This window comes from Microtus ochrogaster, unplaced genomic scaffold (genome assembly GCF_000317375.1).
Source record: "Microtus ochrogaster isolate Prairie Vole_2 unplaced genomic scaffold, MicOch1.0 UNK1, whole genome shotgun sequence".
NCBI classification, from domain to species: Eukaryota; Metazoa; Chordata; class Mammalia; order Rodentia; family Cricetidae; genus Microtus; species Microtus ochrogaster.
Genome location: NW_004949099.1, coordinates 8,694,291 through 8,719,688, shown reverse-complemented (window position 1 = coordinate 8,719,688; position 25,398 = coordinate 8,694,291). Strand labels below are relative to the sequence as shown.

Genomic DNA, 25,398 nt, shown 5'->3' with positions numbered 1-25,398 from the left:
CATGGTCAGATTGACATGTGTGGAGACTCTGAGAATAAGCAAAACCTGTAATTGCATTGTGCTCACTTTATATAATAGCTCTGATCATTTATAGATTAGATGTAAGTTAAAAGAAAAATGCCTAATGGGGCTTAACTCTGGATAGGGGTACCAATTTTTTTTTTTCTGAATTGCTAACATAGTAAGCATTTTGGAGTTTTTGGGTCATAGGGGCTGGGTCATGACTACTCAGATATGTTATTACAGCAGACAGCAGTAATAATACACAGACAAACGGATGCAGCTGTGTGCTGCTAGATTCATACCAACAGAAACAGACAGTGGGCTTGCAGGCCAGAGTCTACTAAGGCCGTGCAGATATGTAAGATAAAATCTCTTTTGTAAAGTGGATCATCACCTTTTTAGGTATACCAATTTTGTTTGATCTTTTAGGTTTGATTTTGTATTTGAGAAGGGTTTCCTGAAGGAGTTGGTGTCTATGGCCTAATTCTCAGCCTTGGTTTCTTGCCTGTTTTCCCTTCAACTGCTCTGTGTTCTTAAACTATGGCTGGCCCTGGGCCCAGTCCTCTGGTTGGAGAAAGAGGTTCACTTTGCTTGGTCATTTTCTTCTCCATCAGATTGCAGCAGGTTATTCTGTGCCCTTAGTCAGCCTTTGGGTAAATTTCCACAAGCAATGATTAGAAACACACTTTGAGTTGGAATCATGAAAATGCACAAAGTAAGCCAGTGAAGAACTGGGCTGGTTGGAGGCATGAAGTTTTGCCTGAGTGAAGAAAAGACTGGAATCTATAGGTCATGGTCCCACCATCCACAGCCTGGCCTTCGCCTCTACCTATGGGATGCATGGTTGACCAGGAACTAGTGATCTCACTGGTGTCTATTCCAGTCATTTCCTGTGTTCTCTGGTCCTCACACTCATCACTTAGGAAGACCTTCCCATTCCTAGTACTTATATTTTACTGGGTCTAGCCTGGCCTCTTCCCTGGGGTGGGCCTCACTAAAAACCTTAGTGCTGAACCCAGCAGGTATACTGAATGTGGTACAAAGTCTGATTCTTCCTACAAAAATCTGTTCAAGGGTTGAATGAGATTTTTTTCCCCATCAATTTGTTCCTATGGCTAAAATTTAAATAAATTTTAATATATCCCTGTCCCAGCTCCCAGCAGTGTCCCGGCCTTGTTCGCTACACCTCTCCTGTCTGTTGTGCTCTACCACACACAAGTATCTTTTGATGAGGAGTGTTTCTGACAGCCAGCCACCACACAGGGCTCATTCCTGTGACACTCACCTCTTGTGTGGTGTATGAATTAGTCACTTTCTCATGGGTGGTGTTGATGGCCTCTGCCACCACAGCAGCCCCTTAGCAGGACGGCCCTCGGATATCTTTCAGTGGATACTACTTGCCCATCAAGTGAGAGGTGTAAAAACCTCATACTGGTACTGTTGTCAAAGAGGGGCCAGCATCCCTATTTTAGTGCTTTGAGATAAATAGTTGAGTCTTTAGGAAAATATTTCCTAAGGTGATTTGGAGAGGTTGAGGTGGAGATATGAGAACAGGAGGAAGGAGGAGGCTTTACTCTGGGCTGTGTTCATCCCTCTGTGCCATTTAATAGTTCCACACCATCAGAGATGGAAAGCAAAGCTAGCTCACTTGTGGGAATAGGATGTGCTTGGAATTGCCCCCTTTGTCACCACATACCCCGGGCAGTTCATGATGGGAAGCCCACACATTCACTGTCGTCTTGTCTTTGGCTGTGGGCCAGTGTCACTCTTTAACTCAAGACTCCAGGTCTTTAAAGATTCAGGCAGCTAGACTCTGGGTGACTTATCTGAGTGACTCTTGGAGAAGGAATGTCCGCTCAGATGGCCATTCTGATTTCTGTTTGGAAGTATAACCCCAGCTGCTGAAAAATGAAAATGTTCTCTGTTTTGGTTGGAGCCTCACAAAATCAAAGTTGAGCGTTTTCATGCCTGCTGGGCTGCAGCAGTGAACTCGCAAACACTGTGTTGGAGGTGGAGCTGAATTTTACTGGTGTAAACATGAGCGAGAGGGAGGTGTGTTGTTGAGGCTCCGGTTTGGGGGTTCAAACATTTACAGTTTGGTGAAATAAAAAGGTAACAGCCGTTAGGAAAAGATTTCATAGGATTGGTTGTAGGATTTAAAGTCTGTTTAAGCTTGGAACTTTGGTACAGCTTATCAGAAATGTGGAGAGCCAGTGGCAGGCAGGCTCTTCCCATGTGGGACACATTCACAATCACAGCAGGTTATAAGGCATCCCCAGGGTGACAGGAGCTTTGACCCCCTTAGGACATCGGTAGACTCACTAGGTGCTACTGTTCCAAGTGTGGTCTTAGGACAGGCATTCTCTTGGAGGTTGCTAGACATGCAGCATCTTGGGTTCTGCCCCTCTGACTCCATCAGAAGCACGAGCTGTCGTTGGTCACTGGAGAAAGCCATGAGGAATAGCATTCCTTTAGTAGTTTGATGTCCCAACTTCTCAGCTGATTGGTTGCAATGCTTTGTTCTCTGTGTGAGGGAACCACCCCCAATGGATACATGCTAAGTGTCCATCTCTTGTTTCTCTTCCAGCCACATCAGCAGTGAGAGCTTCCTGTGTGACTGCCAGCTCAAGTGGCTGCCCCCATGGCTAGTGGGCAGGATGCTACAGGCCTTTGTGACAGCCACCTGTGCCCACCCAGAGTCACTGAAGGGCCAGAGCATTTTCTCAGTGCTGCCGGACAGTTTCGTGTGTGGTAAGATTTTCTTTGAGATTTGATTGTTTGTTTGTTTGTTTGCTGGATAAAGGGCAGAGAGGCAAGCAGGAACTGTTCATTATGAGACTCATTCCTATGGCGGTAGTTAATGTAGTCCGTGGTTACAGATTAGCTGCTGGGTGCAATTTATTCCCCACGGAAACCACATGTATTTACTGTACGATACCTCATTATGTGGTTCTTGGAGTACATGTATTTAATTAGAAGGGAGTAGGTTCAGCTACAAATCTAAATAATCGGTTACAGGAAGATAGTTCTAGCCTTTTCAAAAGGGTCTGGTGCCTGGGTTTGGCTGTGAATTTACGCAGTGCATGAGGATGGGGTTTCAATGTGTATATCTTTCCATCCCTAAGAATGAGAGGTTAAACACAGGAAGAACGGGTCTCAGGAGAACGGCCACTGTAGTAAAAATAATTCCTCGATGTTGACTTGCACTCTTGCCGTTTGTCCAAACCACTGAAATGTGCACTGGTGAGAGTCTTTCTTCCTTCACCATCTTTGTGAGCAGGGGTGTTCAGGATCCAAGTTCAGTTACAAAGAGCACAGAAAATGCAGAACAGCTTAAACACACATAGGCTAGCTCCGGCCGCACTAACATAACCACATAGATAAGAAAATGGATTCCAAGAACGAGAAGTCTTTTGTCTGGGTTGCTTTGAGCAGGAGTGGCGTGTGTGATCCTCTTGTCATTGGTTCCCTCGGCCTCACTGAGCTTCCGATCTCTTCCTGGACAGCGCTAGTTAGGACCCCATCCAGCAGCTTGGATGTCCCAGAGCCTCTTGTCCAAATTCTTTCCTTTTTCTTTATGACTGCCTGAGGTGAGACAAGTGTCCTCTTATCTGCTCTTCCTCTCCTTCCACCACATCAGTTCCCAAAGTAGAATCCAAGGATATAGAGAGAGTGCCCTGGTCACAGAAAAGCAGGTCCCACTTGTAAGGCCAGTGCTGAGCAAGTCCACGGCCATTAACTTGTTGGGCTTCCTGGGTTAAGGAGTCACTGGCTTCCTCCATCTTTCCTGCTGGAGGGCAGGCTTCTGTTTGCCTGCATCCATGGACTTGGGGCAGGCTGTACCTGATCCCTAGCTGGTGGCTTTGTCACAGTTGGTATCACAGCAACGATCCCTCATAACCACCTATGAGAATCTTTGATAGGAAATCAGGGGTTCAAATTCTTCTCGATGTCTCCCACTTGTGTTTCTAAGAAATAGAAACAGCCACCTTACACAGTCTAGGAAGTTAGCATGAAGTTATGAAGTTAGGTAAGTGCAAGTACAGCCCTTTGCTGCACGGAGCCTTACTGTGTAAACAGTACACTATGGGCTACTGGGCCTACCCCTATGATACAGCTCAGGGGGCGGAGCAGCACTGACCAAGTGCTTGCAGAGTGTTTCTCAAAACAGCCCAAGCTGGAGCTGCCCAGACCCCCATGATAGACAGTAGGCGGGTAGCAGTCCTGTTGGCCATCAGGTCAGTTAGTCCATTTCATTTCACAGCATGGATGGACTCTGACAGCGATCACACAAGTGCATGGAGTCACGTGGAATGCCTACAGTAAGGGGAACTGCAGAGGCAGGAGGAGGACTTTACCAGTTCCTTTGGATGGAAAACAATGGAGATGGAGATAGACGGGGAAAGAGCTAAAAAGGACAGTCTTCTCTGTTGGAGGTGATAAAAATGCGTAGGATTTGTGAAGATATTAAAAAAAAACACTAAATTGTATATTTTACAGGGGTGGATTGTAGCTGAGTAAAGCTTTTTAAGAGGAAATATAATTTACGTACCGTAAAAATCTACCTTCTGAAAATGGATTTAGACTACTCAAAATTAATGCCATTATTACTACTCATTTTATATTTTTATCGTCTCTAAAAGAACCCCACCCCCATGCCATGAAGCTGCTCTTGTCCCAAGTCTGTCCCTAATCTTGTGAGGGCACCAGTCCAGTTCTGTCTCGGATCAGTCTATTCTCGACAGCTGACATAAATAGTACTATACAAAAATTTAGCTTGCCCCTTCTGGCAAGATGTAACTCAGTTCTGCTTTGATGGTGCTGAGGTTTGAATTCAGGACCGCAGGCATGCTAGCCTGGCATTCTAGCACTGAGTATGTGCCAGTGTAGCATTCCTTAACATTACTCACTTAGTGTGGCACTATGGCCTCCTGTTATATGTTATACAGTGTATCTGTCCACCCATCAGATGCTGGGCATGAGTACTCTTTGGAGCTTTTGAACAATGTACTGCACACGGTCAGGTTTTTGTTTTTATCTAAGTTTTCATGGGTTTTTACCTAGAATAGGATTGCTGAATCTGTTTTCCCAAAGGTGCTTCATAACGCCATATACCCACTGGCAGTGTGTAGAGATTCTACTTTCCACGGTGACATTTGTTTCCCCTATGACTTAGCTGCGGAGTGAACTGTCCTGTGCTTACTGGATGAATGTGTCTCTTTTGAAAATCTAGCTGCTCAAATAATTTGTCCATGTTGTGTCTCTGCTCTTTAGATGTAAAGGCTTTTTATAGTTCAGACTCTGATCATGGATATATTTGCCAATATGTTCTCCTACTCTGTGAGGTCTTCATTTTCTTGACAGCCACAGTGCAAAAGTCTTAGAGTTTACAAGAGTCTTAAGCTCTCCACACTCTGTTGTTTGTGCTGTCACTGTCATTGTGAGAACTAATGCCTCACATAGGGTTATGATACCTTACTCCTCTGCTTTCTCCAAGGATTGTAGAACTTCTGCAACTCCATATTTTGTTCTTTGTCAAGATTATTTTGAGAATTATGGGTCCCTTGCCATTTCTCTAAAAGATAATAATTTGTAAATTTCTTTAATAACGGAAACTAGGATTTTGGCATTTTACTGACTCTAGATAAACCTGGGAGCATAGACATCCTAATTGAATTGTCTTCCTGAAGCATAAACGTGGTGTTTCCACTTCTCAGCTTTTCCTTATTTATTTTTTCTTGTTATTCTTTCATTCTTGGGTTTGTAGCGTAAAAATGTTACTCTCACCTAGAAATGGAGATACAGTTGAGTGGGATAGTAACTGGAGTGCTGGATGTGAAAAAGCAACTCAAGTTTGCTCATGGATTTTGTATCGCACAACTGTGCTGATACGATATATTCTGCATGGCTTTTGTTTTGTTTGTAGACCTTTTTCTGTTGTTTGCAAGTGTGTGGAGGCCAGAGGTCACCTTCAGATGTCATCCTTAGGACCTCTCTGCCTTGTGTTTATGAGTCAGATCTCTCACTGGAAACTAGGGCTTGGCTTACCAGTTCCACTAGACTAACTGGCCTGTGTTGATTTTTTTTTATACTTAGGTGTGTAATTTACAGTGTTTGGATTATTTTTTTCTTGCATTTAGATCTAGTCTGCAAGACTTGCCCAGGATATATGCAGCATAGGTCTGGAAGCATGAAATTCTCTACTGCAAATTTCCCTTTTCTTTTATACATATCTGGAAATGTTTAAATTACTCCAACTTTGGGAGGTGTTTTTTGCTGGATATGGGGATTTTAGTTTATAATTTCTATGTAAGGACTTTGGGTATGTCTTTCTGCTGTCTTCAGCCTCCCTGATTTCTGATGAGAAGTTAACTGTTTGTGTTTTGGAGGATCCTTCTAATGTAATGAGTTGATCTGGGGCTATTTTGGTATTGAACAGGTTTCCCATGGTGCATCTTTATCATGGCACCTCTGGATATAGCTCTCCAGTATACTTGTAGTTCACTGAACCTGGGATGCATCTTTTCCATCAGATTAGTATGCTTGAGCCATTTCTCTGAAAACTTCTTCATCTTTGTCGTAGTGGTCTCCAGCTAATCTGCGTGTTGCTGTTCCTCTTGATGCTGTGGCACAGGCCTCTGCCATCTCTCATCGTTCACTTTTATTTGTTCTTGGCATAGATCTCCATTAATCTGTTTCGGGTCATACTCTTCTGCCAGCTCAGTTCTGCTGTTAAGCCCCTCTGACTGATTTTTTTTTTTTGGTAAAACTTCACTTATTCTACTTTAAAACTACATTTGGTTCCTTTTCATAATGTGTCTCCTTGTTAAGGTATTCATGGTCTTTAATTAGTACATAGAGTTCCCTTAGTTGACTATTTTTATAGTAAGATATAAAATGTTCAGAATCTAGGATTCCTTAGACAGTGTCTCCTGGCTGCCATTTTCTTATCTGTATATTTACTACTTTTGTTGTTGCAAAGTGGGCGACAAAAACCAGTCTGCCCACTGTGAGGATCATGTATCTGCGTGCTGGCCTTCCGGGCTGGCTGCTGCCTTTTATTCCTGTTTGTTTAGTGCTGTCTCCTCGGCCCATGCTGTAAAACCTGCGCACCGCACAGCCACTTGGGTTTCTGCTTGGTTATTTTAGTGATTAGCTAACAGCTGGACACAAATATCCTTACTGAGTCTCCTATCCCCTCCCCAGGATCCCTGTAGGTATTGGGTTTTGCCACCATTTTCTCTTTGTGCAAGCCCCCCAGCCCAGTCACAGGAAAGGAATTAGAAACCTTCCCTGAGTGTTTGCATAGCTCGTTAGACCATGTGGCCTTTAAATTCTCAGGACCCTGTTGTAGGTTTTCATTGTCCAGTATTGGTGTCTTTTTCACCTGATGCCCTTTGAGAGTTGATAGGGCTGGAGTGGTCACCTAAAGAGCTGTGGGGTTAAACAGTGGTGCTTGACCAGTCCATCAGTTGTTCAGCAGTAGGGTTTCCTCTGCCATGCATACTCCTGCAAGCTCATAGAGTTCCCAGCTGCTCCAGTCAGTGATAGTTCTCTGTGGAGCTGTTGAGGGAGCTAGTTCTTCCTGCTGGGTTTCAAGTTTGTCACAGATCTGGGAACATGGAAGGAGACTTGGATATATGAAAACACTGTACTGCTCACTGTCCTGACATGTGACTTTTTTCTTGCATCAAAAATCCATGAATTGTTATTAAGCTCATGGTTTTCCACACATGTGAAAAAATTTATTTTTGTGGTATTTTCCTATTTGAACAGTAGGATGTTTTTGAGTTCTGAAACTCAAAAGCACATTGAACGTCTGTCGTTTTGCAATTGGGTTTGCAAGTATGACTGATGATGCCTGGAGATTTTGTTTAAAGCGGGCCATGTTGGCGTAGCTGTCGAAAGGAAACACTAGGCTGGTTTGATGAATTGAGTAGTCATGGGTTTATTTCTAGCTAAGGAGGCAGTGAGGCCTGAGAGCCATGGCACAGCCATCACCATGTCTAGTGGAACTGTGCTGGCACCATGCCCAGAACTGACCCAGTTCCTTCTTACCTTGACTAGCAAGCAGCCCGTGTACAGAGAGCAGGGTGCCTTACGGTTGGTTCTCTTCCCAGATGACTTTCCAAAGCCACAGATCATCACCCAGCCTGAGACGACCATGGCTGTGGTGGGCAAGGACATCCGTTTCACGTGCTCAGCAGCCAGCAGCAGCAGCTCCCCTATGACCTTTGCCTGGAAGAAGGACAATGAGGTCCTGACCAATGCAGACATGGAGAACTTTGCACACGTCCGTGCACAGGATGGTGAAGTGATGGAGTATACCACTATCCTGCACCTCCGTCATGTCACATTCGGACACGAGGGCCGCTACCAGTGTGTCATCACCAACCACTTTGGCTCCACATACTCACACAAGGCCAGGCTCACTGTGAACGGTAGGCAGTGTCATCTTGTGTTTCTCAAGCACAGAGTCCACAAGCTGTGCTCTCGGTTGTCAGTCATTGGTGCAAGGAGACAAAAGCTGCTGTGGGTGCATTTCTTTGTACCATTCCTTGGGTTTGTCCTAGACCAAGTTTTACACACTGAATCATTCTTTTTGGTTTGGGGTAGGTTAAAGTCCATTTACATAAAGTGACATTGTGGAGTTAAACCTTGTTATTTTTATCTGTTCAATGTCTTCCATAAACCAAGAGATGTGGTTTCCAGACTCCAAGACTCTCTGGATCCTGAGGAAGCTTCTGCCCTCAGAATAGATGCAAAGCAGATTGGGACAAGTGCTAGTCCCCAATCCTCTAGACAAGTGTGACCCTTTAATTCAGTTCATGCTGTCGTGACCCCTAACCATAAAATTATTTTCAACTATTTTATAACTGTAATTTTGCTACTGTTACTAATCATAATGTAAATATTGTTGGAGATAGAGGTTTGCCAAAGGGTCCGAGACTCACATGTTGAGCTCTAGAGGATATGGAGTTAGTGTGAGTTGAGCCCCTGGCTTGATGGTCCAGTGGGCAGGGAAGTTGTGACAAGGCCCTCTTACTCAAAAGCCAGCCTTTCAGCCCATTAAGGTGGCTTCTTTTGGACTGCTGTTTGATGTTGTGTGAGGAGTGAAGTCAGCATGAATAGGCAAGTCTTTCCATACCAGGCTGATGAATTGGCTGTGGGTGACCTGAAGCATGGCCTTCATCCTCCAGTGCCTCTAAGCTAGTCTTTGCCACAGCCAGGCAGATTGTCTGGGCTCACCTGAAAGACCCTGGGTGTTTCCTGGAGATTGAGGCAGCTGGTAAGACTCTCACGGTGGCTTGGACATCAAGTCTGGATACTGTCCACTGTGTCAGCATTGATATCAAAGCTATATAGGCTAGTCAACTGCATATTTCTGCCTAGGCGTGACTGCTGATGTGGCCCCCATAGGTCCATCCGCGTGGGTTTCCTCAAGAGGGCTGAGCTAGCCCATTTGTTTCTCCATGGTGAAGACATGCAGCTTTCCCCAACAACAGATGAGTTGTTGCCCAGCTCTCTCCAGACAGCTACCTAGAGCAGGCCCGCCCCAGACCTCTACTCCTGGAGGATCCCTGTGTAGTAACTATTGTGGAAGTACAAGAGGCAGAATTCTTTCAGTGGTTAGCACCGTCCTACAGCATAGCAGAGTTGTGCCTGGGATGGGGAGAAGGTGGGTACCTCTGGGAAGGGTGGAATAGCAATGAGCTGGAGCCTGAGCAGTGTGGGGGTCTGTTTGCCAAGAGTCTCCTTCTGCATGCAGCCATCCCATATAACTTTACCTATATTTTTCCCCAGTGTTGCCGTCATTCACCAAAATTCCCTATGACATTGCCATTCGGACTGGCACCACAGCCCGCCTTGAGTGTGCTGCCACAGGCCACCCTCACCCCCAGATTGCATGGCAAAAAGATGGAGGCACTGATTTCCCTGCGGCTCGTGAGCGACGCATGCATGTCATGCCAGATGATGATGTGTTCTTCATCACTGATGTGAAAATAGATGACATGGGGGTCTACAGCTGTACTGCCCAGAACTCGGCTGGCTCTATTTCAGCAAATGCTACCCTGACTGTCCTAGGTTCGCTATTGATAGTATATGTGGTGGAGTGGGATGGGGGTAAAACTCAAGTATTAGAGGCATCTGCTTTCTGGAAAAGTGTGGTATCCTCTTTGTACCTAGTTTAAAATTTGGGGCTGTTTTTCAGTAAGTTGTTCTGGCTCATAAAAGACAATGAGCAAGAACTTCCGTCTTGACAGTACTCAGCTGTATGTCTGAGTAAGGATCCCTCCGTGTGGGGGATGTGTGGGTACGATCTTGGCAGGAGTAGTGAGTGACGCAGGTCCTCAATAGGACAGTTTGGTGTGAGGTAAGGCTTTAGGACTTTGCTATGTTGAGGCCGTTCCTAAAATGGCAAGGAGGATTTAGTCACATTTGGCCTTCTGAAAAGCTTGGAGCACTCATAAAAGATCTCAGATGGCATTTCATTACTACATGGGATTGTCTCCTGTCTGGAAAACAAGTTGACCCCCAGCAAGCAAGCCCCATAGAGTAAATGTGCAATCTCCGCTGCCTTCCTGCAGAAACTCCATCCTTGGCAGTGCCTTTGGAAGACCGTGTGGTAACTGTGGGAGAAACAGTGGCCCTCCAGTGCAAAGCTACTGGGAGTCCCACACCACGCATCACCTGGCTTAAGGGAGGTCGGCCGCTGAGCCTCACCGAGCGGCACCATTTTACTCCAGGCAACCAGCTGCTGGTTGTTCAGAATGTGGTAGTAGAGGATGCAGGCCGGTATACCTGTGAGATGTCTAATCCCCTGGGCACCGAGCGAGCACACAGCCAACTGAGCATTTTGCCCACCCCCGGCTGCCGGAAGGATGGGACCACCATAGGCATCTTCACCATCGCTGTGGTCTGCAGCATCGTGCTTACCTCGCTGGTGTGGGTGTGCATCATCTACCAGACCAGGAAGAAGAGTGAGGAGTACAGCGTCACCAACACAGGTCAGCAGTGCGGCACTCACACTAACACAGGTCAGCAGTGCGGCACTCACACCAACACAGGTCAGCAGTGCGGCACTCACACCAACACAGGTCAGCAGTGCGGCAGGCTCTTCAGGGGGGAGCGAAAGTAGTGAGCACCGCAGTCCAACATGGATTACACCAGCCCTGAGGCTTTGCCTAGAACCTAAGAGACTTCTAGAATCTTTAGGAATATGGATTCTGTCTGTAGATAGAGTTGAGGCATTGCCACCCCCTCGTAACATGTCCACTCTGAAGGACATAACAGGAAATTGGAACACTCTCAAATTCAAGCACCTGCTGGCCCCTGCAGTTTCTGGTCTCTATGGCAATTCAGAGGCATCGGGGCCCTGCCTGTTGTCATGAATCAGGTTGTTTCCAAGCTCTCACAGCCTTGGGATTTTGTTAGGTCCTCCACGGTTTTTACCACAGGATGGAAAGGAGGTGAAGCAGCAGTGCTGAGTCTGCGGAGCTCTCGGGCCGCTGCTGTGGGACCGCACGTGTGTATCTGTATTGTGATGGCAGCTGCCCTGTTGTTTCATCGTCATGTCTTCTTGCAGATGAAACGATCGTGCCTCCAGATGTGCCGAGCTACCTCTCCTCGCAGGGAACCCTTTCTGACCGGCAGGAAACTGTGGTCAGGACGGAAGGTGGCCATCAGGCCAGTGCGCACATTGAAAGCAATGGTAAGTTCAAGAACAGTGAAACAGTCTGATCTGACTATGTCCTGGATGCTGCTTTACCTCCTCGCCGGGGTAGGTTGGGCACCTGTGTTGTATGTGGCCAACCAGGTCTTTGACAGATGCTTTGCTTTGGATCTGGTGTGTACAAGTACTGTGGTTTTAACATCTGGTCCTCCAGAAGTCCCTACACTGGGCTTAGCACTATGTCTTCAATCAAGAGAGGATTGCCAGGGAGAGTAGATGCCAAGAACATTCCAGGTCCTGAACCAGCTTTACAGTACTGCTGGTGCTCTGCATGTGGTGGTTCAATCAAGCACAGATTGAAAATTCAGGAAAGAAAAGTTGTGTCTGTACTGAATATGCAGGTTTTCCATGGTTACCGGGTACTATTAGTAGAGCTGTCGTAAGGTCTTCACAGATGGACAGTTTATGTGCAAACAGCATCATTTTACAGAAAAGACTTGACCATCCTTGGATTTGGGCATCTCTGAGGAGCATAGGAACCAATCCCCGGTGGGTGCCAAGGGATGGGTGCTGGGAAAGAGCTGTAGCCTGTCCTCTAGAGGCTGAGAGACCTAAGAAGGGGCTTCATTTCAGGTGTGTGTCTGAGAGACTCGAGCCTCTTCCCAGAGGTTGACATGCACAGCATTACATGCCGGCAGCCCAAGCTGTGTGTTGGATATACTAGAGAGCCCTGGAAAGTGATGGAGAAAGCCGGCAGGACCGCTGCTGCACATACAGCAGGTAGGAGTCACTGACAGGGAAGGCCATTGCTTTTGACACTGAAATAGTAAGTTGAGGAGCAGCACATCACTGGTCTCATACTATCTCTGAATTGTATTCAGAAAACAAACTGGAAGCTCTGGCTTCCTTTGATTTCAGAGTCCTGTGTGTTTTAGGTAAGTCTGGTGTGGCGAGCAGAAGTGTGAGTTTTCTTAAATTTGTAAGGAGCTTACAGGGCAAGGCCCACAAATCATGGAAGTTAGCATCCTTGCACCCCGACTGTCTTGTCTTGTCCAGACAAGGTTTCACTTTGTAGCCCGGCTGTCTTCAGCCTTCTGAGATGCTAGCTACTGGACAGAGGTTGGTGTGTCTTCCTCAGTCACTCTCCACCTTATATACTGAGCAGGGCCTCTCACTTAAGCCCACTGCTCACTGATCAGTTACTCTAGCTAGCCAGCTTGCTCCAGGATTTCCTGCCTCTGCGTCCCAAGCCCTAGATTGCAGATGGGCCCACCACACTGCCTGGCTTGTCCAGGAGTACTGGGAGATTGCAGATGGGCCCACCACACTGCCTGGCTTGTCCAGGAGTACTGGGGACCTGAACTCTGATCCTTATGCTCGTCAAGCACTTCACCTGCTGAGCCAACTCCCAGCCCCACTGCCTGAGTCTTTAAGGCTTAGAAGACTGTTGAGAAGATTCACCACTATGTGATGCCTAATGCAAATCTTCCCTTTTACTCTCCCTTCATTTTTCCTGTGATCAAAGTGTGCATCCTAAATGAATTTCAGGTGCTCACTTATGCACAAAAGACCAGGACTTGGTGTGGGTCCAGTTCCTCTCCTTGTGTACATTCCAGGGAAGGACAGGGTGATTACAGTGGTAAACAGGACTCAGGCCTCTGAGAGGGAATGGGGGCTTCAGTGGCTCTGGTTCCCATTGACCCTTGGCTCTGCGCTTCATTCAGCACACAGTGGCTCTGCTGTCTGCGGTGACTGCAATGCTGATACGGATAGTCAACTCAAGGAACAAGCCTTCCATCCCCAGCCTGTGTCCAGAGAGAGTGGACGGCCAGGTACACCAAGCAGCCAAGAGCTCAGGCAGCATGACCTAGAATCCTCTCTACACCATCCTTACCCTGGGACTGCTGACGGGTCTCACACCCACTCTGGAGGATCCCTCTATCCGAGTAACCATGACAGAATACTACTGTCTCTGAAGAACAAGGCAGCATCCCCAGATGGGAAAGGTAAGTATCGTGTTAAGAAGCATGTCTGCCATGGCTGGGAGCCCAAATGGGGTTAATGTGCACAGGCTAACGTGCCCTCATGTTTTCTTAAACAGGAGATTCCTCTTGGACTTTAGCAAAGTTACATGCACCAGACTCCATAGACCTACAGCCTTCTCCTACGTTAACTTCAGGCAGCCCAGAGCTCATAGAAGATGCCATATCTACTGAAGCCCAGCACTTGCTTGTTTCCAATGGCCACCTCCCTCAGGCCTGTGACTCTAGTCCTGAGTCTATGCCACTGACAGGACAGCTCACTGGGAAACGGAGGGGACCATTGCTATTGGCACCGAAGAGCTAGGCTTCATCTACCTCAGCTCGTTTAAAGCAATCGCTACAGGGAAGAGGTAGGAGAAGCTGTGGGAAGTTTGTGTCCAAACGGCAATCACTCTGGACAGTTTTAACTTCCATGTGGAGTGTCAGTTGGCTAAAGGACTTGGCATCTGGAGCACAGAAATGCAAGAGACTGTTTGTGTACAAAAGGCAGGAAAAGTATTTGATACCGTTGTACATAAGAGTTTTCAGAGATTTCATATATATTATATCTTTTACAGAGACTATTTTAATCCTTAGCGCATGGGTCCCGCCTTCAGTGATATTTTCACATTAGGTTGCTGTCTAATTTTGGAGAGGGTCAAGAATAGTTCTGGTGCCTTAATGCACAGCTGAAATTCAGGTAAAACCACATTAGCTGTTGCTGGTGGTTGGGAAGGAGGGCATTTTGGCTATGTGCTCCCTTAGTCAGCTTCAGGTGCGTTGGCCAGACCTGTGCAGCTGTTGTCTGGCCTTGGAGAGTGGGGCACACTTGTCACTTGCCTTTCTTCTAGGTTCAGGGTCTGTCTTTGAGGAAGAGGTTGAGGGCTGTTAATCCACCAAAAGCAATGGCTCGGAACAAGTAAGCACTGCCTTTCGTCTTTGTAACTCACTTGGTAAAGCAAATGTCTTGTCTCCTTCAGTGGGTCTTTAGAGCTTATTAAGGCAGAGGCTGCCAGTGTGGGTGCACCTGTGGATTTTCCAGTAGTGAGGTTTTAGTTCTGCCAATACAGCATTGCAGTGGGGATAAAAGTAGTTCACTTCTAGGCCAGCTGATTTCTGCCCAGCAGGTCTGTCCACAACGTTCCCTCATATAGTGAAACTGGGCTTGGACTATACACGACTGAGTCCCAGGCCTGGGTGTATTTGCACTTTGGGGCCCTGTTGCTAACCATCTTGTGAGTGCCAATGTGTAATTCAGTAAAAACAACATGGAAGCAAACTCAGTCTTTAAAATCCCTGAAAGCTGAAGGGAAGTGTTGACACAGTGATGGCCAGAGACAGTGTACTGCCATGTCACAGGTCATCACTGTGCCCCAGGACAAAGCACAGAAGTTTATTCTCCACAGTTGGCTGATTGTTACTTCCACAAAATATGTGAATTTGCTGCTTCTGAGAGGCAATGTGAAAGAGGAAGTATTACTTTTTATGTACAGAATTATTTATTTATAGAAATTTTGGTACAGTGTACATTGAAAACATGTAAGATATTGAAGTGTCTAACAAATGGCATTAAAGTGTCTTTAATAAAGGTTCATTTATAAATACTAAGTGTGTGCTATGGTCATTGTTCTAAGTGCAGTTATTCTGCCTTTTAATATTTTTTCCCCAAAGGGAGACTACTTAAGACAGCATCACAGACGACACTGCTGCCCCAGAAGGCACAGCGGCGCCACATTCCTTGGATGGCTCACTAATTTTTTGCCACCTGGAGCTGGTTAGTTAAGCCTTGTGCTCCCCGAATGTGCTGAGCCTCCCCTCCTGCAGCCAGTGTTGCTTGCACTCACCATGAGGACAAAGAAACAGCTCTAGCTGGCCCTCCCGGGAGGACAGTGGTAGTCATGGGGCTTCGCATCCTGCAGCAAAGTCACTTGCCCACCCACTCAGTCACTGGTGCTGCAGCTGTCTCTCACACTAGGGATTTTGGGGCACTCTGCTGTAAAATAATATAATCATGTGTTTTTATATGAGAAATACAAGGGTAATTAAAAACAGCAGTCTCCAGAAAGAATGTATGCTATGCACCTGCAGTTCATGCTTTTTAAACAAAGCTATAATCTTACACAATAGGAATTAGCCCAGGGGAGAAACGCCCACACACACATTTCCTGCCCCAGCCTCCTTCCTTTCCCAGTCTAGCCATTCGCTTGCATTTTAGTGACTCAGTAGATAGTGGGAGGCAAAGGACACTGAAGTGTTTATTAAGGGGTGGAGATGTTGGTCTGGAGGTCCACCGAGGATAGTTTCCATGGAGACACTCAGGGCTGCACTCTGCAGCCCTCTCAAGGTGCCACACTGCAGCGTCGACTTCGCCAGTCACAGGAAGGCAGGGGCTGCACAGCAGCCAGCAGCCCTCTTCTCCAGGGACACGCAGTGTCTGCTTCATGGGCTCTTCTTGCCCACTTCTAACAGCAAGCTCCGGGTCTGGTCATAGGCACCCAGAAAGATGAAGCCGCCCATGCTGATTGCTGCCATTCGTGGGAAGACACCTGCGAATAACCTAGGAACAGAAACCATGGTTTGCTCACTTGAGCACACCCACTTGTCAAATCCCTCAGACACTTAACAGTGTGTTCCCTTCCTTTCAGAAGACCACTAAGTACACTCCCAAGTATGCATGAGAATCTGGAGCCCAGTCCAGCATGGCTGAATGCTGTGCTGTCTACCTGGGAGCTCTCATACGAAGACGGTAACCACTGTCCCAACATGGTGCTCTAAAAATGAAGTCAAAGGGACAAATCTGAGGTCAGGCTGGGAAGGGTATATCCCAGTGGGACACCTGAGGAGCCTCTGGGTCTCAGTTCAGGGAAGCAAAACAAGTTCTTAAACAGTTCTATCTTCTTGTCCTGGTGACTCAGTGGCACTTTGTTGTTGGAGTTCCCAAATGTGATTCTACAAGGCAGAAATGCATCTCGTTCAGGCTACATAAGGACACCAGAGGCACATGCCTGTGATGGAGAGGAAGCACCTCATACATGGCAGTCCTGGACACTCCAGTGCTCCATCCCAGTCCAATTAGAACCGTGGTGTTTGCGACCCACTCTCTAGATCAGCAGTTCTCAACCTTCCGAATGCTGTGACCCATTAATACAATTTCTCATGCTGTGATGACCCCAACCATAAAATTATTTTCATTGCTACTTCACAATCGTAATTGTGCTACTGTTAAGAATCATAATGTATATTTGTGTTTTCTGATGGTCTTAGGCAACCCCTGTAAAAGGGTTGTTCAACACCCCCCCGCCCAAAAAAAAGGGCTCACAACCCACAGGTTGAGAAGAACTATTCTAGAGGTTCAGATATTCTTCAAATATCCACTGTGATATTACTGAAAAAAGTAATCTGCTAATGACCTACTAGATAAGCCAGCACTGTAAACCAGGAGAATAGCATAATAGCATGTAACTGGACATGGTCTAGGGTGTGTGATCACCAGGCTGTTGGACACAGGACATGGTCTAGGCTGTAAATAACTGATTTCTGCAGAGGAGGGAGGGGCGGGAGGGGCAGAAGACCTCTTATTTCTACTGAAACCTTGCTGCCCAGAAAAGTGCTTTCATATGCAGAAAGACAAAGTTGGAAATCAGAACTTAGGCTGGTGAGGTGGTTAAAGATGCTGGCTATCAAGCCTGATGACCCAAGCTCAATCCCTGGAGAAGAAGGGAACCAGTTATCACAGTTCATTTGATGTCCATATGTGTACACTAGTGGAGAGACTTGGGGTGTAGGGCAACTGTTTTCTTATGCCAACACTCATGCCTTTTAAGGATGTGGGACATTGATGGGGAGTCCCTGCTGGATACACAGCCCCCTCATCCTGCATAACCACCGGAAGTAGTCAGCCGTCCCACCCTTCTATCTGGCACCTCACAGGAAAGCAAGGACTTTCTATCACGGGGCCCCTTTTGATAAGCCATTTAGGGAGCTGGAGAGGTGGCGTAGAGGGTAAAGTGCTTGCAGAGGACCTGCGTTCAAGTCTAGTACCCATGTAAAGCTGGACGTGGTGGCCCCAGAGTGGAGACTCAGAAGACAGACAAAAATTTAAATTACCTTTCAGCGCTAAGTCAGAACCAACATCCACCCTTGACCTGTTTTTCCTTCTCTCCTCTGCCTGTAGTTTTGACATTGCTTAGTTTTAGTCGATGTGGGCTGTGACCTGGTCCTTGCATCACCATGGTGGGGCAATGTCCCAGCCACTGTGTCGTCCCTGCCACCACTTCCTCAACACTGGCAAACGGCTGCAGCTCCACAACACCGTGGTCAGAGGCTTGGCTGAGTCACCACAGACGCTAACATGTGGAAATGAGACCGACAGCTGGCAGGTGGCCTTTATGATGTCGAAAGCCACTGTCCCCAGCTGCTGTTTCTGTGGGCCAGGCACTGCTTATCTAAGAGGATTTCCAAACAGTGTATATGGGACTCACAGCCATTTCCCCTCCTCCATTTCTTTGTTCAGAGTTGAATTAGCCCCCAAATGAATGACTATCGTGTCTTATTTCCTCAGAAGGTGTCAGCCATGCCACTGCTCTGAGACGTCAAGAATCCGTCAGTCTGTCCTGTCCACCAGATCCAGCCTGTATCTCAGACCACTGGAGCGGGACATTCAGTAAAGCCACTGGCTACCACTTTCAGCTGGAAGACCCAAACAAGACAATAGGTTTGCTCTCTGGCAAAAGCATGCCTACATTCCCCAGACCATCAGACAGCTGAAATTGAAAGCGCCGAAGTTACACAAAAACGCAATCTGATCTACTTTAGATGGGGAATGAGACAGGCAGCAGGGCCCAGTGAAGAGTCTGAGGGTAGGCAGGGCTCAGCTATGCATGCAGTGCTGCTTTACCCGGCCATCCCAGCGCCAGCTCACCCTCCTTCTCCAAAGGAGGCTGCTGAGGACTCTGCACACACATCAAGAAGGTTCCATGTAGAAAATCCTTCTTTGCTAACATCTCAGCATTTGCTCAGCTTCAGAACAACTATATGGGTGGAGAATAACAGCTGTTTAGGACATCAAGATATTCTGAAGCACGTGGAGCTGGAGAGAAATATGCAAGTTTGAGAAGCCAAGCTTAGGTCCTCAACACCCACATAAAAGCCAGATGCAGCGGCATACACCTGTACTCAGCACATGGAGGACAGGTTGATCTGGGGCTCACCGGACAGCTGTTGTAGCCAAAATGGTGAGCTCAAGGTTCTGAGAAAGAGACTCTCAAAAACAAGATGGAGCCTGATGAGGATGACACCCAACCCCAACTTCTGGCATCTACAGGCACACAATGTGGGCAATACACCTGTTTGCACATCACATGCAAAGAGAAAGACTGAGGTTCTTAGCTATTAACACAGAACAATACTGCCCAGCTGAGACCAACCACCGTGGAACTGCCAGTACAGTTGTGAGCTGGGTAGCCCTTCAGAGAAAAGTAGACTGCACAGCCAGGTCCTGCTGGTCCTGTAGGATGCGGATGTGGCTGGAAATAGTTCTTTTCTATTTGTATATCTCCAGATATACAAACGTTTACTGCTGTTACACCTATCCATAATTTCCAAGATAGTCACATGTACTTGCAGCTACTATTCCCCAGGTGTGTGTCACACCATCTACATTTGTGTGAGCACACTGTAGGATATACTTGCACAGTGACAAAATTGTCCATCAGTAAAACAAAATAAACCTATAGATGCAGAGCAAATGCCCATCACACGGCATGGCTACCAACGGTTCTTAAAAGTGGTTACAAGGGTTGGAGAGATGGCTCCACAGTTAAGAGCACTGGCTGTTCTTCCAGAGGTCCTGAGTTCAATTCCCAGCAACCACATGGTGGCTCACACCCATCTGTAATGAGATCTGGTGCCCTCTTCGGGCCTGCAGGCATATATGCAGACAGAACACTGTATACATAAAAAAAGACTACAGGTTAAAAAAAAAAAAAGTGGCTACAAACACCCAAGCCCCACTTTGTTCTAACTCACTTTCACGTCTACACTGTGTGAGAACTTATTTGTATCAATGCTGGAGCCCAAATATAGCTAGGGTTATACATTTGCATGTCACCATGGCAGGCCCAAGATCTGAGGAAGAGCCAGGGAAGAGGAGACAAGGCAGCTGCTAAGGGCTGACTTCGTCCTTACCCTGCTAGCCCCTGTGCGCGCCACACCGCATGCATGGCCGAGAGCACATTCCCAACAGCAGTGCTGGAGCCCGCCTGCAGAAGATAGGAAAGACAGGGCTGTTAGCTCCCAGTACTCTGAACAGGCTCCCCTCACCTGCCTTCAAGGCACACTCGGGCTGGCTTGGAAACAAACACTTCAGGGAAGCCACTTCTCTGAGCTCCCCCAAGAACCAATGGCAACTGTTCATCAGAAAGCCGATGGGAAGCAGTTGACCTGGCTGATGGGGGTGGGGTCTTACTATAAAGCCTGACAGGAATGAGGAACGCCATTTTCAGTTTTAAAATCACCCATTCTCAGAGCTGGTCCTGTCCATAGACTAGAATTCTGCTCACACTGCTCCGCTTCCTACAGACCTGGACTCAGAGAATGCTTGGTTCAGATATGTTACTGAAATTCCTTAAAGCTCAGCCTGGAGTTTTGTTTTGTTGTTTTTAACAATTCTGACAACTGTCTTTTCTGGTCACAGCCAACCATAACTAAATTCTGAGTCTGCATGAAGAACATGAAGCCAGTCAAGTTCTCGAGTCTTAGGTCTGAAAACAGTCGCAGGCAGAGGCCCTCAGGTCTGCGGCTTACAGAGTGCAGCTGACAGAATGCTTGTGACATGGCAGCATGCTACACACAGCTCCATCACGGTGACAGTGCTCACTCCCACTGTCAGCATCTCCCAACGGTCGGCAGGTACTCTGGTCACTGCATCCCTACAGCTCTGCCGGACAGCAGATACGGCATCAAATCTGCATTATCTGATACTCACCTTGGCCAGCATGATCCTTGTCTTAGCCACATCCAGAGGTGTAGTAACCGCAGCTGCAAAGCCACCTGTGTGCAAGACCCAACAGTCAGGAGACGTCTAGACAGCATCCTGGCCATTTCTACATCTAGAGTCACAGAACTGTCAAAGTCATGTCTTTGTCACCATGCCTACTTGACTGTGTTGAGAACGGTGCACACATGAAGAATTTTAGTCTACCCTGTTCACACCTCTTGCAGTGATAATGCAAGCAAGTGGAGGCTACTCCTTTTCCTCGTGGGTTAAGGAGTGAGGCCCTACAACTCCCCGTGCTCTCTCTCAGCCTGGTACACTAACACATGTTACATGAGCACATATGACGCGTGAACAGCCAGATATGGGTTTTTATTGTGAGAGGCTCTGGGGATCGCACCTTTCTGTAGGCTACCACGGCTGATTCTGTTCTGCACGGGCAGGCTCACGGGTGCCACAGGACTTCTCTCCAGGAGGCTTCCTCTGTTTCCCAGGCTCTGGATAACAGTCCAGAGAATGATTACGCTTGGCCCTCTCAGCACCACCTCCCATTCCCTCTTGCTTCGGCACACGTTCCGCCTCAAGCCTTCCTTTCCATATTCTCCTGTGTTTTCTTCATCTAACTACTATGATGGGCAAACTGTCCACAGACTTTAACAGTGTTTCTATCTGTGGACACAGAAACCAGGAATTTATTGCTAATATAAACTATAGCCTATCGTCTCAAAAGGTTTTGTTTGCTTAAGACAAGGTCTCACTGTGTACCCAGAGCTAGCTTGGAAATTGTTATGTAGATCAGGCTGGCCCAAACCCACAGGGCTTGCTTCCACCTCCTTGTCTTGGGATTAAAGGCTTGTGACACCACTACCAGCCAGGCCTGATGTCAATACTTTACTAACCTGCTGCAAAGACGCATACAAAACCCTGAAAGAACAGAAGGAGAGAGAAACAATAACCCCTAAAAGGCTTTCGGCTTACAAAGGGGGCTCCAGAAGTAGCTCCAGGCTCCCTCTGCTGTGACATGTGGATAAAAGGGGCACTGACTTCTGACAAATATTTTTCTAAATGTGGGGCTGAAATAAGGTGGCCACAGTGACCCTGGGCTGCACAGTGACATCTGTTCTGACACTTGTGGGAAGGCACACCCATTCCCAGTTTACGTTCTAATTTTGGTTACCCACGACTGCCACACACCTTAGACCTGTCAGCACCCCCTTTGTTTAGAACCCCTTACTTTTTGTCCTTTTAGATTATAAGTTTGTGGACCAACAAGATGGCTCAGCAAGTGAAGAGCATTTGCCACGAGTCCAATGCCCAGAGTGCGAACCCTGGACGGCACATGGCGGAAAGAGAACTGACCCCCAAGTACCCTGACTCCCCCATGCTGGCATGGCATGAACATGCCTTCACCCATCACCACCACATACTAGTGGGAAAGAAACTGAACACATTTAAAAAGATTCTGCCCAGTGCAGTGCTCTTGTGTGACCCAGACTCCTAAGGACACTTTGCTTCCCTGAACGCTCAGCTGCAGCTTTCGGAGCCACATTCATGGAACTGATTTTCCCAGGAAAACTACTTGCTGCCTGGGGGACAAATGTAGTAATAATCCTCTAAAAGGCAAAGGAACCCCTTCTCTGACAGCTTGGAGATACCCCTCAGAGCAGAAGCTAGGAATGTGGTGGACGGGGCCCCAAGCCAACCCCGGCAGCCCTGCTCATCTCTGCTCCTGGAGCCTCCTAACTGATGCATCCAGGGGAAAGACTTTCTTCCTGTCCACCTCCCTCTCAGGATCCAAGCAAGGCTCCCGGGATGGACACACACACGTACCCTATTCTACAGTTCAAGGGATGACAGCCTCCTCTTTCCCCTATACCTTTGCTCTTAAGAGAATATAAGAAAGTTTTTACTAGAAGAAATTGATTCAAAGATACCAGAATACCAAAACTGTAGTAAACATATCAATAGCCAACATCATTAGGTTTTATTTAAGACTCAAGGCCTAGAGTGAGGAAGCTGGCAACACCCTTCTTTTTTCCTGACTTTAACCCTGACCAGAAGCCAGGGGAATTTCTAAGCATGACAAGCCATCAACACCTCCAATCTCAAGAGACATTTTTGGGTATTTGTGCCAAGTAGCTTATGAAGCAAGCACGGGCACAGAATAGCGTGCTGAGGATGGCACAGAACACAGTCCTGGGCAATGAGCAGGCCAATTTAAACTTGGGAAAGCGTATACGGATGTAAAGTCTCATCTCTGACTTGAGGGCAAGTTTGATCATGAAAAGCAGCGAGTCGGTACAGCAGTGTGTGGATGTCTGGACAGGGCTGCAGTCCACTCTTGCAGAACAATTTACTTGATTTGGACAGTTTTCAAATTATGTTTATCCTACAGCAATGTTTTCAAAATATTCATCTTGTTTCTCTAATGTTTGTACCAAACAAAATTTCCAAAGAATATAAACAAGAAGTGTATTTCTTCTCTGCTAATGTATGATGATCTGCGAACAATGCATTTTCCCCTGCTGAGGGACGATGGCCTTGAACCCAGTAAAGATCTGTCACTTGTACTGGTTTAATAAAACACTGATTGGCCCATAGCTAGGCAAAAAGTATAGGCAGGGTGTGGAAGCCTAAAAAGGCCTATTTCCTTCTTGACCAAAGGTCAGAGAGTTGAGACTTGTTAGTTCCTTCAAGGTTACTGTGCTTCTACCTCAGGCAAGGGACCCACTGAGGAGACACTTGAACAGAGATTTCTGCTCTCTCAAGGTTATTGTAGCTAATTGCCAGACCACGTGCTCCTGGAATAGGGAAGTAGTTTGATCCCACCTCAAACAAAAGTCTAAGGATTCAACTAAGTTCCAGTTCCCTTTTTATGGACATAACTTGGGATTCCACCCAGGGAGTGGTTTGCCTACAGAATGTTTTAGTCTAGGGCGTGAGCATGACTTGTTTAGTTCTAGCAACAGAATGTTTAACTATAAATGTAACCTTTCAATTGATATTTCAATTCCTTGTATCAGGTTAATGCAGTCTTTTGTCTTACTCTTACTTTTTGGGGTAGGGTATTTTAAGCAGTTGGAAATTAAATGCAGACAAATTTTCAGTACTGGCTAAAAATATTCCCTCCCAATACTACCCTATATGTTTCTCTGTTTCATTATCTTCATTTGTGTCTTCATATTCTTTACTGCATTTCTAAATCCCCACACCTCTAGTCTGGAGAAAGGCATTTTTGTTGAGGCTGGCTCTCAACAGCAGGGCAACCAGAATAGGAGAATTCTGGGAACAGGAAAGGCTCAATCTGCAGTCATCACCTAGACACAGAGGAAGCAAGATGAGAATGCCTCGGTGATAAAGGTACCAACCCACGTGGCTAACACAGACAAGAATTATTGGTTAATGTAAGGTATACGAGTTAATAAGAAGCCTGAGCTAATAGGCTGACCAGTTTATAATTAATGTAAGCCTCTGTGTGTTTCCTTAGGACTGACTAGCTATAAGACAGGGCAGGACAGAAACCTTTGTCAACAAGTCCCACCCCCCCACATAGGCCTTAAACTCGAAGGCTAGACAGAAAATCGCAGTGACTGCAGATCATGACATCATCCAGCGCTGTCCAGGAAATGAGTTATTATGGGGACTGCCTTCCAATTGGGGGATGTTGCTTTTTTTTAATTGGAAGAGTAGGAACTCCTTACAGCTGTTCAGTTTTACAGATGGCTGAGGGTCAATGCACACATCACTGGATCCATCCAGGGAGGAGTGATTATTTCTATGCTATGGGTCAGAAAGCCCAAGGTCTTCTCCAGGAACTGGGCTTAAACCAGAGACTCGGCCACTTGTTAGAGAGCCCAGCCTAGCTCAGCATCACGCATCCAGAAAGGCCAGGGCAGAGGGTTCCCACCACAGAACACATGTGTGACAGAAACTGTCCTCCTTCCCTCCTTTGACAAATGTGAGTACGATGCAGAGCATTCCTCAGCAAGAGGACTGTATAAAAACAAATCCCCAAATATACAGTATCCATGTGTCTGCATGTAAACTCTGGAATCGTGATTTGAAGGATGTCTTAGGGTTTCTAGTGCTGTGAAGAGACACCATACCATGACTGTGGCGATTGGAAAACATTTCATTGGGGCTGGATTATGGTTTCAGAGGTTAGTCTATTATCATCATGGTGGAAACCATGGCAGCATGCAGGTAGATATGATGCTGGAGAAGGTGCTGAGAGTTCTACATCCTGATCTGCAGGCAGCAGAGGAGACTGTGTGCCACAGTGGGCATAGCTTGAGCATATGAGACCTCAAAGCCCGCTCCTACAGTGAACAGCTTCCTCCTACAAGGCCACACCTAACAGTGCCACTCCCTCTGGGCCAAGTATTCAAATACATGAGTCTATGGGGGCACACCTAATCAAACCACCACAATGGATATACCAGAACATACTTCTTATTTGAAGGCAGGTAACTTTTAGAGTATTCAACACCAAGAAGTGGCTTTTCAGGGGCTGAAGAGATGACTCAGCAGTTAAGAGCACCAGCTGCTCTGCCAGAGGTCCTGAGTTCAATTCTCAGCATCCACATGGTGGCTCACAGCCATCTGTAATGAGATCTGGTTCTCTCTTCTGGCCTGCAGGCATAACACTTGTATGTATGTATGTATGTATGTATGTATGTATGTATATATATATATATATATATATA

At 46.7% G+C, this 25,398-nt stretch overlaps 2 protein-coding genes across 6 annotated transcripts in view; one reads left to right on the top strand and one right to left on the bottom strand.

The window, feature by feature from the left end:
- Nucleotides 1-15,303, top strand: part of Lrig1 (leucine rich repeats and immunoglobulin like domains 1) — a 100,570-nt gene extending 85,267 nt beyond the window's left edge. For 2 of the 3 annotated variants that reach the window (XM_026788061.1, XM_005364916.2), the window contains 8 exons: nt 2,591-2,754; nt 8,124-8,444; nt 9,808-10,089; nt 10,593-11,012; nt 11,591-11,716; nt 12,311-12,457; nt 13,402-13,683; nt 13,779-15,303. In XM_026788061.1, coding sequence (XP_026643862.1) covers nt 2,591-2,754; nt 8,124-8,444; nt 9,808-10,089; nt 10,593-11,012; nt 11,591-11,716; nt 12,311-12,457; nt 13,402-13,683; nt 13,779-14,023 — 1,987 coding nt within the window. In that variant the 3' untranslated portion in view covers nt 14,024-15,303. The remainder of the gene's footprint in view (nt 1-2,590; nt 2,755-8,123; nt 8,445-9,807; nt 10,090-10,592; nt 11,013-11,590; nt 11,717-12,310; nt 12,458-13,401; nt 13,684-13,778) is intronic. The other variant, XM_013353011.2, reaches the window with a different exon arrangement.
- A 625-nt stretch (nt 15,304-15,928) lies between these two features.
- Slc25a26 (solute carrier family 25 member 26) overlaps nt 15,929-25,398 on the bottom strand; it is a 122,956-nt gene continuing 113,486 nt past the window's right edge. For all 3 annotated transcript variants that reach the window (XM_005364915.3, XM_026788062.1, XM_026788063.1), the window contains 3 exons: nt 20,684-20,748; nt 19,885-19,958; nt 15,929-16,255 (listed from right to left, as the gene is read on the bottom strand). In XM_005364915.3, coding sequence (XP_005364972.1) covers nt 16,138-16,255; nt 19,885-19,958; nt 20,684-20,748 — 257 coding nt within the window. In that variant the 3' untranslated portion in view covers nt 15,929-16,137. The remainder of the gene's footprint in view (nt 16,256-19,884; nt 19,959-20,683; nt 20,749-25,398) is intronic.